An 18168-nucleotide genomic window follows, 5' to 3' on the forward strand; every position below is an offset into this window, starting at 1 on the left:
CAGAGGGAGAGGGAGAAGCAGGCTTCCTGCTGAGCAGGGAGCCCAGTGCGGGGCTCGATCCCAGGACCCAGTGATCAATACCTGAGCAGAAGGCAGACATTTAACAACTGAGCCACCCAGGCGCCCCTAAAAAGGTCTTTAACCAGTTTTTCTTTAAGTTATTCTTGGCCTTAATTATCTAATCCTTTTTTTTTTTTCAGGTAATTGCAAATGCTCTTTTCACATTCTTCCTTCTTTTTACAGCTGTTTTTTGACCTGCTATACATCTACTTTGTTTTGTTTTTAGAAGAGAGAGAGTGTGAGCTGGGGGCAGGGGGTGGGGGGAGCAGCAGAAGGAGAGGGAGAGAATCTTAAGCAGGTTTTGTGCTGAGTGTGGAACCTGACAGGGGGATCAGTCTCACAACCCTGAGATCATGACTCGAACCAAAATCAAGAATTGGATGCTCAACTGACTGAGCCACCCAGGCACCCCCTACTTTGTTTCTTAAATCCTCAAAAACAAGCTGTTTTTCTGATTATGAAACCTATACATGCTCATAAAAATGTATGTCTAACATCAGCAACTTTCCCACTGACTTGTTAGTGTGTCTTAGAAATCTTTCCATGTCAGTACATATGAAACTACCTCATTATTTTTTTTTTAAAGATTTTATTTATTTATTCATGAGAGACAGAGAGAGAGAGAGAGGCAGAGGGAGAAGCAGGCTCCCCGCGGAGCAGGGAGCCCGACGCGGGACTCGATCCCAGGACCCTGGGATCATGACCTGAGCCGAAGGCAGATGCCCAACCATCTGAGCCACCCAGGCGCCCACTACCTCATTATTTTTATCAGTTGCATGATATTCCATTGTGGGGATAATAATTTACCTCATTATTTTCTGTAATAGACTTCTAGGCCACATATGTAATACATGCACAATTTCTTTTTTTCTGGACTGTTTGAGAGTATGTTGCACACCTTATGACCCTGTACATCTTAATATGTTAGTGTGTATTTCCTAAGAGCAAGGGTATTCCCCTTTATAACCATGCTGCAATGATCAAATTCAGGAAACAATATTGGTACAACATTTAATTATGCCAATAATGTCCTATATGGCACATTCTGCCTCCAGTACATGATACAATCCAGGTTCGTGTGTTGCATTTAGCGGTCATGTCTGTTTAGTCTCCTGTGATCGGGAACAGCTCCTTAGTCTGTCTTTCTCTTTCATAACATGGACATTTTGAAGAATGCAGGCTGTGCATTTTATAGAATGTTCTTCAATTTGGTTTTGTCTGTTTTTCATGATTAGATTCAACTCATGCATCCCTGGCCCGAATACTTACCTAAGTGATTTGCATCCATCCATGCCTCTTTAGAGCTGTTTATTTTGATCACCTGGTCAAGGTGTTGCCAATTCCTCCACTGTGTAGTTACTGTGCCCCTCCCACCTTGTAAACTACTAAGCAATTTTTAGGGACATAGATTATCTTTTAAAATCTAAGCTTATAAGAACATATTTTTCTTTTGATATCTTCCCCTCTTATTCTTCAGTTGAATTTATTTATGAGGCACCTGGATGGCTCAGTCAGTTAAGCAACTGCCTTCAGCTCAGGTCATGATCTCTGGGTCCTAGAACCAAGCCCTGAGTTGGACTCCCTGCTCAGTGGGGAGTCTGCTTCTCCCTCTCCCTTTGCCCCTCCCCCCACCCCCACTGTCTCTCTCAAATAAATAAATAAATAAAATCTTTAAAAAAAAGTATATGATCATAGAATTACAGTTTTATTTTTTAGAGCCTTCCATTCAGAAGTTCTAGCCATGTGATTTCATTTCTTAATTTGAAACTTTAATAATCTGCTTGTTTATCTGCATTGATGCCTGCCTACTCTTTTTCTATTTTTCTAATCTTTTGGGAGTTTGTCCCCATTGACTTACTTTTCACTCTGTAGAAAAATTAAGTGTTTCTGTAGATTTAAAGATTTCTGTCTCTACTGTCACGGGGTGGTTATAAAAGAGGTCTGACTCAGCACCAGGGTGCCACTTTTAACACTTGCCTGGGAAAAAAAGTCCTAACATAGGTCTTTTGAGGGGTAGGTAGGTGGATAGAAAGAAAGAGGCGAGGGAAAACAGAGATGGTACAAGTCTGTGTATATTAAATGCAGCTTTCCCAGGGACTGAGGACATTTATACTCAAAATTTCAGTGTAAATTGATACTTTTTTGTTAGGTAGTTTGGCAATGTATATCAAAATATAAAATGTGTATGTCTTTGACCCAGCCATTTCACTTCTAGAATTTATGCCAAAGAGTTAATTAGTCAAGTATGTAAAGATGTGTACACAAAGATGTTCACTACAGTGTTGTTTCTTAAAGCAGAAAGTTGGAAACTTCTTAAAAGCCCATGAATAAGTAATGAAGTGAATTATGACATGGCTGTAAAATGGAATATTGTGCATGAGTGCAAAGTAAAGGGACTCTGGGTTCAAACTCTGGCTCTTATTAGCTGTGTGACTCTGGGCAAACTGCTTAGCCTCTCGAGAACCTCAACTATAAAGTAAGGATAATAAAACCCACTTCAAGAGTTTGTGAGAATGAGTGTGTGTGTGTGTGTGTATATATATATATATATGATCTCTGTTATATAGAGCAAGGTTTCTCAATATTGGTAGTACTGAATTTCGGGCTGGATCATTCTTTGTTGTAGGGGGCTTCCCTGGGCATTGCAGGATATTTAGCATCCTTGGTCTTAATGTCACTAAATGCCAGTAGCAGTCCCCCAGTAGTGACATTCAAAAATGTCTATAGTCATGGCCAAATGTCTTCTGGGTGAAAGGGGCAAAATCACCACCAGCAGAGAACTACTGATACGGAGAAATGACTGGAAGGAAATTCTTCACAGAAACGTTAAATTGCTAAAAGTGGGATTGGGAAGGTTCCAGATGATTTTTTTCTACTTTTACTTTATGCTTTTCCATTAGAATTTTCTATAATGAGGATATATCATTTTTTCCACTAAAAAAAATCTCATAAAACAAAAATAACCCAGGGTTATGGTGTTTCTTTTTTGGTGGGAGGGCATATGGAGCACAGTGATAGATAGTTCTGGCCTTGGATTGGAGAATCCAGTAAAGATGGTCCAGCAAGAAAGAGCTATAAGATAGGCCAGGAAAATAAGCAATGCTCTCAGCTGAGAGAAAATGAGTAATGTGACATTTATGTATCTAAAAGTATCTCTACTTAACAAGTTTATATCCTAAGTCTCTCCATTATGGTAAACAGCCCCCCATTCCCTCATTAACTCCAGTTCAGCCCTTCCCCTCCTTTTTCAGAGGAAGACACTGTGCAACTTCTGTGCAGGTTTCCTACGAAGGAAGTTAAGAATGATGCATCTGTGAGCTAGCAGTTTCAGCAAGGAAAGCTGGTCATGGTAATGTGTACTGAGACCTGAGTTTCAGGGATTTTGACGGAGCACTTAGTACAGTCTCAAGAATATCAGGATGCTTTGCAACATCAGACAAATTTCTGGTGATACTGCCTGTGCATCCAAAAAATGAAGTCAAGGAGTGATTTGTTTTCTTACCTTTAATTCAATTTCTGATATTTTCTGCAGTTCTCTTTGCCTATTAAATTTATCAGTAGCAGCACTCTAGTTAAAGTAGAGAAGAAATCCTCATTGTATTGCATTTAACAGCTCTAAACATGTCATTTAGAACTTGGGAATTTTTTTTTTAGATTTTATTTATTTATTTAGAGAGAGAGTGCATGTGCACGTGCCTAAGCAGGGGAAGGGACAGAGGGAGAGAGAATCTCAAGCCAACTCCCTGCTGAATGAGGAGCCTGATGTGGGGCTCAGTCTCAGGACCCTGAGATCATGACCTGAGTTGAAATCAAGAGTCAGATGCTTAACTGACTGAGCCACGTAGGTACCCTGGGAACTTTTCTTTCAGTGTTGTTAACTTATTAGTGGAGCAATGGATTGTAGATATTATTGGCTAGCACCTCCAAAGAAGTGAAGTAACAACAAAAGGGAATATAATGTCATTGAGGGCTTTTTCTTTTGAGAGCCTGGGTCAGAGTTATTTAAAAATGTGAAGTTCTGAGCTAATCTTCAGAACTGGTTAAAACACATCCTCATATAGTTCAGAGAAAAACATAGAAACTAACTGAAATCTAATTTTAGGTCAGCAGCACAGTGGCCATGGAAAAAGAAAAATTCTACAGCATATTTCCGAGGATCAAGGTGACTATATTTTCTGATAATTTACGAAGATATTTGTAAGATACAAATAATTTTGAGGGTGTGAAGAACTGTAGTTCAAGGAGAAAGCTAGGATAACTAAGAAGTAAATGTAGAATCATAGAATTTTAGACTAGAGAAGAACTCAAATTATTTGCCCAAATCACTCTTTTTTTTGAAGAGAGCGCATATGTGTGAGCAGGGGAGGAGAGAGAGAGAATCTTAAGGCTTCATGCCCAGCCTGGAGCCTGACTCAGGGCTTGATCTCACGACCCTGAGATCATGACCTGAGCCGAAATCAAGAGTCAGATGCTTAACTGACTGAGCCACCCAGGCGCCCCTTGCCCAAATCACTCTTTTTTTTTTTTTTCACACTGCAATAGTTAATTTTATTTGTTCAAGGGCTCATATTGCAAGCATTAAACCAAGCATGGGCTTTGATTTTGTGAGCCCAGATTCATCTATTTAGGAAGATAAAAGCAAACTGTGATCCATGTATATGGATGAAAAACTAAAGGCTCACAGTTAATCACATCATAGTTTTAAATTTCTACAGCCTAGAAGCCAGAAGTCACAGATCTTTTAGGTCTTTCTGGATGTCCCACAAGGTATCTGCACTTTTCTTGAGCTGGGCAACCTCATCATCCTTCAGCTTCTGGTTGATCACACTGGTTAAGCCCCGAGCATTCAGGATACATGGAAGGCTCAGGAAGACTTCGTTCTCAATGCCATACATCCCCTTCACCATTGTTGACACTGGATGAATCCTGGATAGATTTTTCAACATGGATTCAATGAGATCAGCCACACTTAATCCAATAGCCCAGTTGGTATATCCTTTTAGCTTGATGACTTCGTAGGCACTTTCCACAACCATCTTATGCACTTCCTTCCAATTTTCACTGTCGTTGTCTGTTCCCATTTCTGGATTCAGTTCCTGAAGAGAAACGCCTGCCACATTCACTCCACTCCACACAGCCACACTTGAATTGCCATGTTCTCCCAAAATCCATCCATGGCAGCTGCTGGGATGAATGCCAAGTTTTTCAGCCATGAGATAGCGAAATCTAGCAGAATCCAGATTACACCCACTTCCAATTACACGGTGCTTGGGTAGTCCACTTAGTTTCCAGGTAACATATGTGAGAATATCCACTGGGTTGGAAACCACAATTATGATACAATCAGGACTGTACTTGACTATCTGCGGAATAATGAATCTGAAGACATTAACATTCCTCTGCACCAGATTGAGCCGGCTCTCTCCTTCCTGCTGGCGGACTCCTGCAGTCACCACCACAATCTTAGAATTGGCAGTCACAGAGTAATCTTTATCTGCCACAATTTTAGGTGTTTGAAGAAATAAGCTCCCATGTTGCAGATCCATCATTTCTCCTTTGAGTTTATCTTCTAAAACATCCACAAGGGCAAGTTCATCAGCCAGAGACTTTCCCAGAATGCTGATGGCACACGCCATACCAACTTGTCCAACACCCACTACAGTGATCTTATTGTTTGGGATGGTTGCCTCTTCTTCTGCAACTGGTGCAATCAGTTTTTCCTTAAGAGTTGCCATTGTGCCCAGAGAGAACCCGCGGGGAGAGTCGCGCAAAGAAGACAATGTTAGCTGCGTGTGTCTCCTCGGGCGCAGGATCTCGCCCAAATCACTCTTAATTGAACTGAAATTGAAAGAAGTAAAATTCATTCATCTAGTCATTCAACAGGTATTAACAGAGTGCCTTGAGTGTGTTAGGCATTGAATATATATTGAAGAGAACACCTGACTTGTCCTCTTGCCTAAGAGATTATAGTTTTCTACAGGGAGCTTCTGACCTGGCTCTCTGCTAGTCACTGCTAGTTAATGGCAGAGCAGCATCCATTACCAGATATCCTGACTGCCTTTTTCATGAGGCCATGTGGCTGCCAAATAGTGGTGGAAAGCACAGACTGAGACTGGTGGAAATGGAAAGGGAAGCAGGGAAGAAGAAGAAGAGGAGGGAGAGGGAAATGTTGGGCAAGGACCCTCTCTCTCCATGTTGCTCAGACCTACATCCCCGGTGCCAAGAACAGTACCTAGCATGCAGATACATGATGAATATTTGCTGTACAGATGAACAGAACAGGGAGAAGGGTTTAGTCGTTTTCCTGGTCAGTTCTTGTCGGAGATCACACCTTCTATTTACTTGGGCCGTGAACTTGAGAATGCAGACAGGCCCAGCAGCCACTGCTTACTGGTCCTTACCAGCTTCTCTGATTCTCAGATCTGGAGATCACAGCTTCTTAACTTGGGACCTGTGTGTGGACTTGAAGAGTTCTAGGACTTCCTCTAAATTATATGGGGATATGGGCACTTTTCTAGAGAGCAGGCCACAGGGAGTCTAGGACCCCTCAAATGTCAAGACCGTCTGCTACTTGAACCATAACTTGGACTTTTTCTACATATAATCTTCAGGTTTTTAAGCCCTTTAGCTTTCTTTTTAATTTAAATATTGTGCTGGACTGTACAGAACACAGACAACAAAGGTCATGTAGCTATTTTGGGGAGGGGTGATTACCTAGTCACAGAGCTGTGAGTACTAATGATTATAGAGGCTACATGAACTCTGCTAAAAGGGAACTCATTCCTTGGGATATGTCTGTAGTGCCCAGAGAAACGTAATCTTAAAGATTAGATGCAAGCACAAAAGGGCCCAATATTCCCCATCCCTGCAGGGTAGAGTAGGGAACAGCCGGGAACACCTGTATGCCTCAGGGCCCAGTAAGCCCCTCCTCTGCTGTGAAAATAACCAGTAAGTTATACGTCTCTGTGTATGGTCATTGCACTGCTTACCTTTCAGATATTGGGAACAGTATTATGGTGTGGGACACATTGTTTTATGTCACATGTTTCTTTTCTAGGACAAGTCCAGAACGAGACCCTCTCATTCTTCTATCTCGGAAAAATCCAAAACTTGTTGACGCAGAATACACCAAAAACCAGGCCTGGAAATCTATGAAAGTAATCACCAATCATCTGACTAGAACCATAGCAGTGCACGTTCGCATTCAAAGAACATTGCCACCTGGGTAGAATTCCAGATTAAGTTTCCTGTCAGTGGTAGATGGATATAGAGAAAGTTCCACAAACTAGTATTAGCATATATGTAAATTACTCTTTTTCAAACTCACATTGGTTTTCTGGGCCATATTATGAGTAGTATTTTTTACCACTTTGAAGGTTTAAACCAGAGGACACCAACTTTTTATGGAAAGGGCTAAATGGTAAATATTTTAGGCTTTGTGAATTGTATGGTCTTGTAGTTGCTCAGCTGCCATCACAGGGGAAAGCAGTCACAGACAATATGTAAATGAATGAGCCAGGCTGTGTCCTAATAAAACTTTATTTATGGCACAGAAATTTGAATTTCATGTAATTTCCACATGTCATAAATATTCTTCTTTGGATATTTTTCAAGCATTTGAAACCTAAAATATTCTTAGTTTGTGGGTTGTATACAAAAACAAGCAGTGGTCCAGATTTGGCCTATGGGCTGTAATTTGCCAACCCCTGGTTTAAACCAGTGGTTCTTAACTCTAACTATACAATCCAATCAGAGAGCTTTAAAAAAAATGAATCAAATGAATCAGAGTCTCTGGGGATGGGGTCCAGGCATCTTCATTTGTTTGAAAATAAGGATTTATGTTTCAAAATGAATAAAACATATGTAACTGAAATATTATAATTGAATGCCAGGACTAAGGATTAGGTGAACAGGTAAAACCAGGTCGGGAGGAGGAAGTGGGGGGATTCAGAGAGGTGAACTGTAAGGTGAAGTGAGCAATGACTGGCTCCTTCAGGTTGGGGTTCATCTCTGTCTTCTTAACTGTGTGACTTCTTGCCATATTCAAAGAACTTTAAGGCCTAAATATCCTCTTTTGAAATTTCCATATACCACATGAGGATGATAAGAAAAAAAGTTTTAGACTTCTTGTGGGAAAACTAAGCGTATCTGAGATGCATTATTTTGATAGTTTTAATCGAACAGGAGCAAAAGTCTAAGAAACTTTGTTGAAAAATAAAAATATGAAAAATGTATCCATTCAGCACAGCCTATACTGTGGGAAGCTACGAAAGCAAACCAGACTAATTTCCCTCATTAAGACGTTTACCATCTGGCAGGGTAGCTGGAATATAGATGGGGGTCTCAAACTGAAATGCCCCTGGGGGCCACAGGCATGAGCAAGAAAGAGCACTAAATGTCCGGTCATTTCTGCCAAGGGAATAGAAGCCGAGTTTACCAGACCTTCCTTTTTCTTTATAAGAAAACTTGGAAATCTGGATTTTTGTAAGAAATATCTTACCACCTGTGAATGTTGGCAATGGTTTGAATTTTTATTTTTAAATACTTTGCATCCCCAACAGAATCTGTGTGTGGGTTACACCTCTAAGCCCACCAGCCACCACCTGTAATATCCTCTATGTATAATTTACACAGAGTGAAACATGCTGTAGGTTAGGACCTCTAAGTTCAGAGAAGGATCCACATGGCCCTGGGAGCTTAAACTCTAAAATCAGACAGGTCCTTGCTCTTCTCCTTAGGCCCACATGCCCCTGAACAAGTCTCCCAACTTTTCAAGGTCATGGCTTCTTCATCTATAAAATGAGATAACATCTCTGAATGGATTTATTCAGGACACTGAAATGAGGTCATGTTTATGGAATGCTCAGTAATGCTTGCTGCACAGTGGTCTTCAATAAATACTACCACTCTCAATACTAACAGCTTCCTTTTCGCTTAAAGGATACTTTGGGGAAGCCAGCTGCTAAGGATGTCCATCTTGTGGATCACTGCAAATACAAGTAAGGCTTCCAGGATTCCTGACTTTTGGCTTCCCTGTTGCATTCAGAATAGCTTCACTTTGGGGCAGAACTTCAATACTAGGGCCCTGCTGGGGTTTATGAAAGTCCTGTTCATTCATTTGGTTGTTGTTTACTGAGACCATGCTGTGTGCACAAGGCTCTCACCTGAGTTCTGCGGGAATTGCAAAGACAATAATGGTCCCTGCCTCCATAGACCTTGCTGCTAGTAAGCAAAGTGGTGGGACTCCCTCTCTCCACACCCCATCCAGCCAAGAGCTGAAGTTAGATGAAGTATTTATCAGGTAAAGAAGGGTTTATGTTTGAAAATGAATAAAGTATATGTAACTAAAATATTATAATTCAATGCTAGGACTAAGGATTAGGTGAACAGGTAAAACCAGGTCAGGAGGAGGAAGTAGAGGGATTCAGAGAGGTGAATACTGATTACACTGCACAGTGGCAAGTATAAGGTAGAAGCAACTCTAGTTGGAGACAGGGGTGCATAAGAAATGCTGAAAAGAAAATGTTCTAACATGGCTTTTTTTCAGAGGGTATTTCTTTGAAGATTGATTATGTATGCCTGGTTCTCTTCTCCCAACTTCAGAAGAAGAGGGAACAGGGACCAACAGAGGCTTTGGTGGGGTACCTTATGGGAAAAACAAGGTTTTGGGGAGCCATGACTCATTAGAAACATTAGGCCCAGGAAAGCTTATAGGAAAGCATAAGCTACTGTCTCCATCTGAGCCTTGTATCTCTGTCTAGCACCCAGCTCGTGGCCCTATCTAGCTCTGTCTGGAGAAAGAATCCTCCTTCCTGCCTCACCCTGACATTCCCTGGAACAGTCAGTAGCCCCTGGAATCCCACAGGGATATGTGGATGTGTCCTGGAAAGCTGAAAATAGAAAGGGAGGGGAGAGGGGTCATAAAAGGAGAGAAGGAGAGGAGGGAATAAGAAGAAAAAGATATTTGTGGCAGCAGACTTATAGTATCAGGTATATTTTGCTCTTTCTTTCCCAGGTATCTGTTTAATTTTCGAGGTGTAGCTGCAAGTTTCCGGTTCAAACACCTCTTCCTGTGTGGTTCACTTGTTTTCCATGTTGGTGATGAGTGGCTGGAATTCTTCTATCCACAACTGAAGCCGTGGATTCACTATATCCCAGTCAAAACAGATCTCTCCAATGTCCAGTGAGTGGCTCTCCCCCAAGCAGAGTGCCTAATGATTCCCACAATCTGCCTCTAAGACCCCAGCCATTTAAGACATATACTACTCATGACTCTTTCCCTTGACAGCTTTTTCTCCTTACATGGTTTGCATATATAATGTCACTATTCAACTAGGCTGTAAGTGAGATTTAATTTGAAAAAGTGCTCTAAAGCTAGTTTAAAATGTAACATTCAGATAATACACAGTAGAAAAGCTCTTATCTCTCAAAGACTAAAGATAAGGATATTAGATGTTGTTATATTGTCAAAGGGACTTTCAGATACAACATGAGAACTGACCCCACTGAAGCTGAGGCAGATTTTCTCACATGATAGAAACTAAGAAGAGATATGGAAAGGGGCCAGAAACATAAGCCCAGTGCCCTTTTCTGGGGGCAGGAGCAGGAGATAGAAAGGAAATTTTTCTTCATTGTTGATATTTGATGTGTATCATTGAACATTTCTCTATTTTCTCACATATGTCCCACATCTACAACAGGTTGCCTTCAGCCTGTGTGTGGGCTTTTGTTGTTGTTTTGGTCTTGTGAGGACTCTAATATCTGTGCTTTAAAAAAGAAATAATCCATTATCCACCTATCTAGAGATTAACCATAGATCTCAGTCTATGGTCTTTCTTTCTTTTTTCTTTTCACATTTAAGGAACTGTTTTTATTTTTATTTTTTTATCTATTTAAATTTTATTAGTTAACAAAATTTAGTGCAATATTGGTTTCTGGAGTAGAATTCGGTGATTCCTCACTTACATACAACACCCAGTGCTCATCACAACAAGTGCCCTCCTTAATACCCATCACCTGTCTAGCCCATCCCCCACCCACCTCCCTCCATCAACCCTTTTTGTTCTCTGTCATTAAGAGTCCCTTATGGTTTGTTTTCCCTCTCTCCTTTTTTACTTTCCCCCCTTCCCATATGTTCATCTGTTTTCTTTTTAAATTCTACATATGAGTGAGATCATATGGTGTTTTTCTTTCTCCAACTGACTTATTTCACTTAGCATAATACAGTCTAGCTCCATCCACATTGTTATAAATGGCAAGATTTCATTCTTTATGATGGCTGAATAATATTCCATTGTGTATATATACCACGACTTCTTTATCCATTCTTCAGTTGATGGACATTTGGGCTGTCCCCATAGGTTGGCTATTGTGGATAAGGCTGCTATAAACATCAGGGTGCATGTACCCCTTTGAATCTGTATTTTTTTTATCCTTTGGGTAAATATCTAGTGGTGCAATTGCTAGGATATAGGGTAGTTCTGTTTTTAACTTTTTGAGGAACCTCCGGACTGTTCTCCAGAGTGGTTGCACCAGTTTGCATTCCCACCAGCAATGCAAGAGGGTTCCCCTTTCTCCACATCTTCACCAATACCTAGTGTTTCTTGTGTTGTTAATTTTACCCATTCTGACAGGTGTGAGGTGGCATCTTATCATGGGTTTGATTTGTATTTCCCTGGTGATGAGTGATGTTGAGCATTTTTGCATGTGTCTGTTAGCCATCTGGATGTCTTCTTTGGAAAAGTGTCTATTCGTGTCTTCTGCCCATTTCTTAATTTGATTATTTGTTTTTTGGGTGTTGAGTTTGGTAAGTTCTTTATAGATTTTGGATACTAACCCTTTATCAGATATGTCATTTGCAAATATCTTCTCCCATTCCTTTTATTTTTGTTAATGGTTTCCTTTGCTGTGCAGATGCTTTTTATCTTGATAAAGACAAAACAGTTCATTTTTGCTTTTGTTTCCCTTGCCTCTGGTGACATGTCTAATAATATGGCTGTTGCTACAGCCAAGGTCAGAGTTTACTGCCTGTGTTCCCCTCTAGGATTTGGATAGATTCCTGTCTCAGATTTAAGTCTTTCATCCATTTTGAATTTATTTTTGTGTCTGGTGTAAGGAAGTGGTCCAGTTTCATTCTTCTGCATGTTGCTGTCCAGTTTTCCCAACACCATTTGTTGAAGAGACTGTCTTTTTTTCCATTAGATATTCTTTCCTGCTTTGTTGAAGATTAGTTGACTATATAGTTGTGAGTCCATTTCTGGGTTCTCTATTCTGTTCCATTGATCTATTTGTCTATTTTTGTGCCAGTATATATATGGTCTTTCTTTCTTAGTTTGGTCTGTATTTTAGAGTCTAATAATTCTTTCAATTTTAGGGAGTTGTTGCATTTTGTAAAAGCAAATGATGATGTGGCTCAAGAAATTGCTGAAAGGTAAGCTCTGTTCATTTTTCCTTTTCATCCCCGTTTTGCCCCAGCTAAAGGTATATGAATATTGTTATCATGGTGATATCTGGATTTCATCCTCACTATACAGAGATAATCAGAATTAAAGCTGTCCAGGAGGAAAACACACATTCACATATATCCCAGGCCCATCCTTTATAGAAGTAGACTGAAATCTTTGAGGTAATTAAACATGTACAGAATTTCTGAGCATTCACTGCTTATGTGTTTGTTTTTTACGAAAAAAATATTAAATTTTGGGCACCTGGGTGGCTCAGTTGTTAAGCGTCTGCCTTCGGCTCAGGTCATGGTCCCAGGGCCCTGGGATCGAGGTCCGCATTGGGCTCCCTGCTCCGTAGGGAGCCTGCTTCTCCCTCTCCCACTCCCCCTGCTTGTGTTTCCTCTCTCGCTGTGTCTCTCTCTGTCAAAAAATTTTTTTAAAAAGAAAAATATATTAAGTTTTATTGCTAAGTGCATGTATGTGGCTAGGATGGCTATAGGGTTGGCTCAGAATCAAGAGTTAATTCATATAAAGCATAAGCATTCTGAACAGTGCTTACCACAAGGTAAGCAGTCACATGTAAGCTATTAGTATTATTAAATGCTCTGCTTTAAATGTTCTTGTTAATCTTGTCTCTAGGGGAAGCCAGTTTATTATGAACCACTTGCAGATGGAAGACGTCACCTGTTACTGGGAGAGCCTGTTGACTGAATACTCTAAATTCCTATCCTATAATGTAACAAGAAGGAAAGGCTATGATCAGATTATTCCCAAAATTTTGAAAACTGAACTCTAGTCATCATCAGCGGACCACAGCCCTCTCTGGCAGCAGCTCTCAGATATCCTGTGGTGAGAAGCTTACCATGAGTGCGGCACCTATACCTTGAATACTGTTATCAAGCCAAATATCTGGTTTTCCTTATCATGCTGCACCCAGAGCAACTCCTGAGAAAGATCCAAAATGTGTATGATACAGACCTGAAGCAGCTCAATGCTTTGGCTGAATAAGGACCAGAAATCATGAGATGTGGGTTTTTAACCCAGTTCTACTTTTTATTTTCTTAAGACCAATCACAGCTTGTGCCTCAGATGATCCATACATGAATCTCCATCACCGTGAAACTGACTGTATCTGTGGGATGATACTTTGTCCCATTATTTGGAGCAGAAAATTAATCATTTGGAACTAGTACAGCTCATCACCGCAGTTCTGCAGTTATTCTAGGTTTGATCTCTGTCACTGTATTTTACTGTAGGAAGCCCTATAGGGTTTGTGAAAAACACTTGGGGATCATTTCCTGAAAGGTCTAAGGAAGCAGTAGTTGTACCATGCAATGATGGGGCAGTTCTCTTTTGTAAAAGCATAGGCTTTTGGTACTCAGGAGGTTTCTGTAATGCTACAGAGAAAGGGGCCAATTGCCTGAGTAATTATTGCAATTGGATTTCAAGTTCCCCTTTTGTGCCTTCACACACTTGTTTTTATTGTCTCTCTTTAAAAAACAAAAAAAGACAAAAACCTCTTAATAAATGTAGGAAGTAGTCCTCATTTTTGAAAGGAACTGTGCATAAAACAGCAGTCCTTCCTCACTCCTTGCACACCCTTAACATTTTTCCTCTTTAAATTGGCAGCAGTCCATATCCTCAAAGGTGTGCAGGGACCTCAAGGAGTCTTCACCTATGAAATGTTACACTGGGAGTTTAGACCATCCAACTTGAGCACTTACTTATGTTGGAGATACTTCAGTGCAAATCCATGTTGGAGTACCTCCTTTCCCCTCTTTTCCCTTTTTGAAAAACACATTTGGATAGTAATTTAATCTCTCAGGATGCACTCCCTAGCACAGTCAAAAATGAAGAAAACTTTTTAGATGAAAACCCACAGAGTCTGGTGACTCAGAACCAACTTCGTCCCTTAGGCCCAACTTTTTCACATTGAAATCAACTCTTTTCCTTTGCTTAAGAACTGTTCAGTATTAGTTGGTTTCAAAATTAGTAAATGTAAGGTTCAGTCATATAAAATCAGGGATTTTATTCCATTAGTGAGAAATGTATTTGGCTTTTTAAACTTCCTTCCACAAAAGTTTAAGTCTAAGGACTTTTTAGAGGAGTTGAATATCCTTGGTAAGATCATTGCGTAGAATAAGGCAGACATTGAAAGTTAGATGTTTTGTTTCTGAGTATTAAAAATTAATGGGGACCATGTCTTTAGGTGCTAGAAGTCTAGCGGTAAGCAGTCTGGATTTCTGAGTTGTACTGTAGTTTTGCCTTGTCAATATGAGGCCCCAGTAGATGTTCTCTTTCTGTGTTTTAATTTTCCTGTCACTAAACTAGAAACAGAATTTTCTATCCTTTGGATTAGGAGCTGAAACTGCATTTCCCTGGGAATTTCCCATTTTGCTTCAAGTTCCAGCTCAAGCATCTCATCTCTGAATCTTTTCTTTCATTCCTCTGGGCAGTTAGGGGCTATCATAAAACTTTGCTCATGCCTGTTATGTAACATCACATTGCACTGTAGTTATTTGACTATTTCTGCTACTGTTCTGTGGGCTTCTTGATGGGTGGGAATCATGTTTTACACATCTTGATGTCTCTATTACCCAGTACAGTGCCTCGCATAGAGTAGATACAAAGAATTATTGGAAGAATGGATAGGTGGATGGATGGATGGATGGATGGATGGATGGAGGCAGTTGACTTGACTAGATCCTCTTTATAGATAGACTAGCCATTGGCTCCTAAGGGGGACTGGATAAGACTGTAAAAGTGGGATCAATGCAGATTCTTATCTGCTCTTTGAATAGTCAATAAGGTCATCTTTGTATTTAAATTCAGGAAATGTTATTCAGATTTTATACTTATCTGTTTACCTCAGTGTAGGCGGTATGAGGATGGTGTGTAACAATATGAAAAATGTATGTTTTTGGAAATAATTTTTATCCCCATAACTTTTGAAGGTTGTTGTTTTTTGTTGTTAACACTGGCTAGGTCCTGGGGTACCTGAGTGGCTCAGTCAGTTGAGCGTCTGACTCTTGGTTTCGGCTCAGGTCACGATCTCAGGATCATGAGATTGAGCCCCATGTTGGGCTCTGTGCTCACTGTGGAGTCTACTTGAGATTCTCTGCCTCTCCCTCTTCCTAACCATGCCCCCCCCACTTACATACTCTCTCTCTCTCAAATAAATGAATAAATAAAATCTTTTAAAACAAAACAAAAAACCAAAAAAAACACTAGCTAGGTCCCCACTTACCTTTCCTCCTCAAAGCGCTAAAGGCCATACTTTTCTTAGAAAAAAAAGAAAACAATAGTTTATTTGAATGAAGTGGGATACATGGGTAACACAAGTAATGCTTTTCCTTTCTTTATCTGGAGAGTATTCTCTGTGTGACGTCATCAGTGTCCCACTTTATTTTACTGTGGTAGTCAGGTTCTCCTAGTTGCCAAGAACAGAAACTTCTAGCTAGTTTAAGCAAAAGAACTTAGTAGAAGCATATAAGGGCATCTCGAAGAATCTAAACAAATTTCCTAGCAGTTAGAGGGATAGAAAGTAGGGCAACTCCAGGAACCTCAAGAAGAAGTTTGGACTGCTCTGGAGTGCTGTGTACATTTCCAGAGACTGTCAGGCTCTGTCTCTCAGCCTGAGATTCCCAAGAGAAAAACAATTTAATGGGCTTCTTTGGTTCAGCTCCAGAGAGGATAGTTCCCTACCCTTGATCCCTACACTGACCACAAACAAGAACGCCCAGAAGTACACAAAAATCCATCTTCCCATGCATCTAAATATGCCATCACTTAAGATACTCCTACTGCATCCAGAGATAAGGTGCTGTGGGTAAGGCAGAGGGATACAACTACAAATCATTTAATATTTATCAAATACTTCTTGAGCATCTACTGTGCACAAACAGTAGGAGATAAGAAAATGTTTACAACAGACTCCCTAGCCTCAAAGGGCTCTGTAGTTGAGATGATAAAGTAAATAACAATATGAGAGGCTTCATAGGCAGAAGGTGATTAAGGTGACATGAGGCCTTAATCATAAGGCCAATTACTCATACAGACAATGGAGATTTGGAGTTCAGAAGAGGAAGAAATTTCCATCTAATGCAAATGGGAATCTTCATGGAGATAAAATTTGAGTTACGCTTTGTGGGATGAATAGTCCTTAAAAGTTCTAAAAATTCATTCTAACTATGAAAACAGTTTATGTCATATATAATACAAGAAACTGTAATATATGTAGCAAGGGCAGTATCTGGTGAACGTAGCAGGGAAAAGGAAACTTTCAGCTCCTGAGAGAAAGTTCACAATGGAAGAAAAAGTTAGTGAGTTCTATGAGCAGAACTCAGCAACAAGGGCTGAGGGTAGGAGAATGGTGTTTCCAGGCAGGGTGACTATACTGAAATCCTTCCTTGATGCCTTTACTCTGGTGGCAAAGGCACATGCTGGGAAAGAGAGAGCTGTATTTAAACAATAATCCAAGCAAACCTCATAACACCTTTTGGCTTGGCGTTGTTCTGAGACCCCTCAAAAAGGTCAGATCACAGAGTAAGGAGAGTATTTCCCTAGTGATAAAAAGTAAGACCTGGGGCCTTGGAGAAGCAGAGTGTGACAGAAGGTAGAGTCTAGGGAGCTGAGATGGAATAGCAGCAACAGTGTGAGCAGTCACCAAAGGTGTGGGGACTTCCCGAGGTACTACTAGATGGCAAAGGGAACCTTACAAATGAGGGTCCCAAAATTAACAAAAGAAGCAAAGAAGGCAGCTACAGAGTCAGTGAAATTTGCCTGTTAAGACATCATTTGTATCTACAGGGTAGTGAGTCCTGGGGACATTTGAGTTGTATACAGATGACTTTAGTAACTGCCCAACATCCCTGCTCCACAATTCCAAGTCCTCCCTCATCCCAGAATGATTCTGGGATCATCACAAGCATTTAACTTTTTCTACATGTAGACTGCAGACTTCACAGCCATTCTCTTGGATTTTCAGGCCTTGGGACTTTATCTTGGTGCCCACCCATATCTATATGGGATAAGCAGGAACCTGGACTCAAAGCCAGGAGTAAGGGGATCGGAATTCTTCATTCAACAACCTACATGCCAGACACAATGCTAGGACCTGGACATACAGAGATGAATATACCTGGTCTCTGAACTCAGAATTAGTCTACTGAGACACATCAGTAAATAGGAAGTTGTGATGCAATGTAGTAAGTGCTATGATGGAAGTTAATCTAATCCTGTCTCCCAGATGACTGTCACTAATTAAGGTAGTCCCTGTAGTCAGTCACTCTTCTGGGCCTTATCAAATTCCAAAATTCTATTTGTTGTATTCTACTAAAGAGTGTAGCAGTTTTGAATTACATCTAGAAAGGAATAAAGGAGGGTTAGGGATTGGCAAAAAATAAGGGGCTATGGTTGCCAGTAAAATGAAATTACACAAACCAGGTTGGGAATATTTTAAATGCGTGCATTATACCTCGAAGCATATGTTAGCAGAGGCTGTACTGAAGGGAAATTATTGCTGGAATATCAAAGAAAAACACCTGATAGAAATTCCGGAAGTTGTCTTGCCTTTTGAGAAACAGTAGGCATATCAACTAAAGGGGGTAAAATCCATCTTGTGAAGAACCGCCCAGGGGCGCCTGGGTGGCTCAGATGGTTAAGC

At 40.4% G+C, this 18168-nt stretch overlaps 1 protein-coding gene and 1 pseudogene across 1 annotated transcript in view; one reads left to right on the top strand and one right to left on the bottom strand.

The window, feature by feature from the left end:
- Positions 1–15448, top strand: part of POGLUT1 (protein O-glucosyltransferase 1) — a 28429-nt gene extending 12981 nt beyond the window's left edge. Inside the window, exons 6-11 of the mRNA XM_025874618.2 lie at positions 4163–4222; positions 7118–7217; positions 9001–9059; positions 10076–10243; positions 12434–12490; positions 13143–15448. Coding sequence (XP_025730403.1) covers positions 4163–4222; positions 7118–7217; positions 9001–9059; positions 10076–10243; positions 12434–12490; positions 13143–13299 — 601 coding nt within the window. The 3' untranslated portion in view covers positions 13300–15448. The remainder of the gene's footprint in view (positions 1–4162; positions 4223–7117; positions 7218–9000; positions 9060–10075; positions 10244–12433; positions 12491–13142) is intronic.
- On the bottom strand, positions 4595–5869 carry LOC112826491 (L-lactate dehydrogenase B chain-like; annotated as a pseudogene).
- Positions 15449–18168: the final 2720 nt, after the last annotated feature.

The sequence above is a fragment of the Callorhinus ursinus genome, unplaced genomic scaffold (genome assembly GCF_003265705.2).
Source record: "Callorhinus ursinus isolate GAN/ISIS: 27379988/994484 unplaced genomic scaffold, GSC_fseal_2.0 scaffold1, whole genome shotgun sequence".
Taxonomy (NCBI): Eukaryota; Metazoa; Chordata; class Mammalia; order Carnivora; family Otariidae; genus Callorhinus; species Callorhinus ursinus.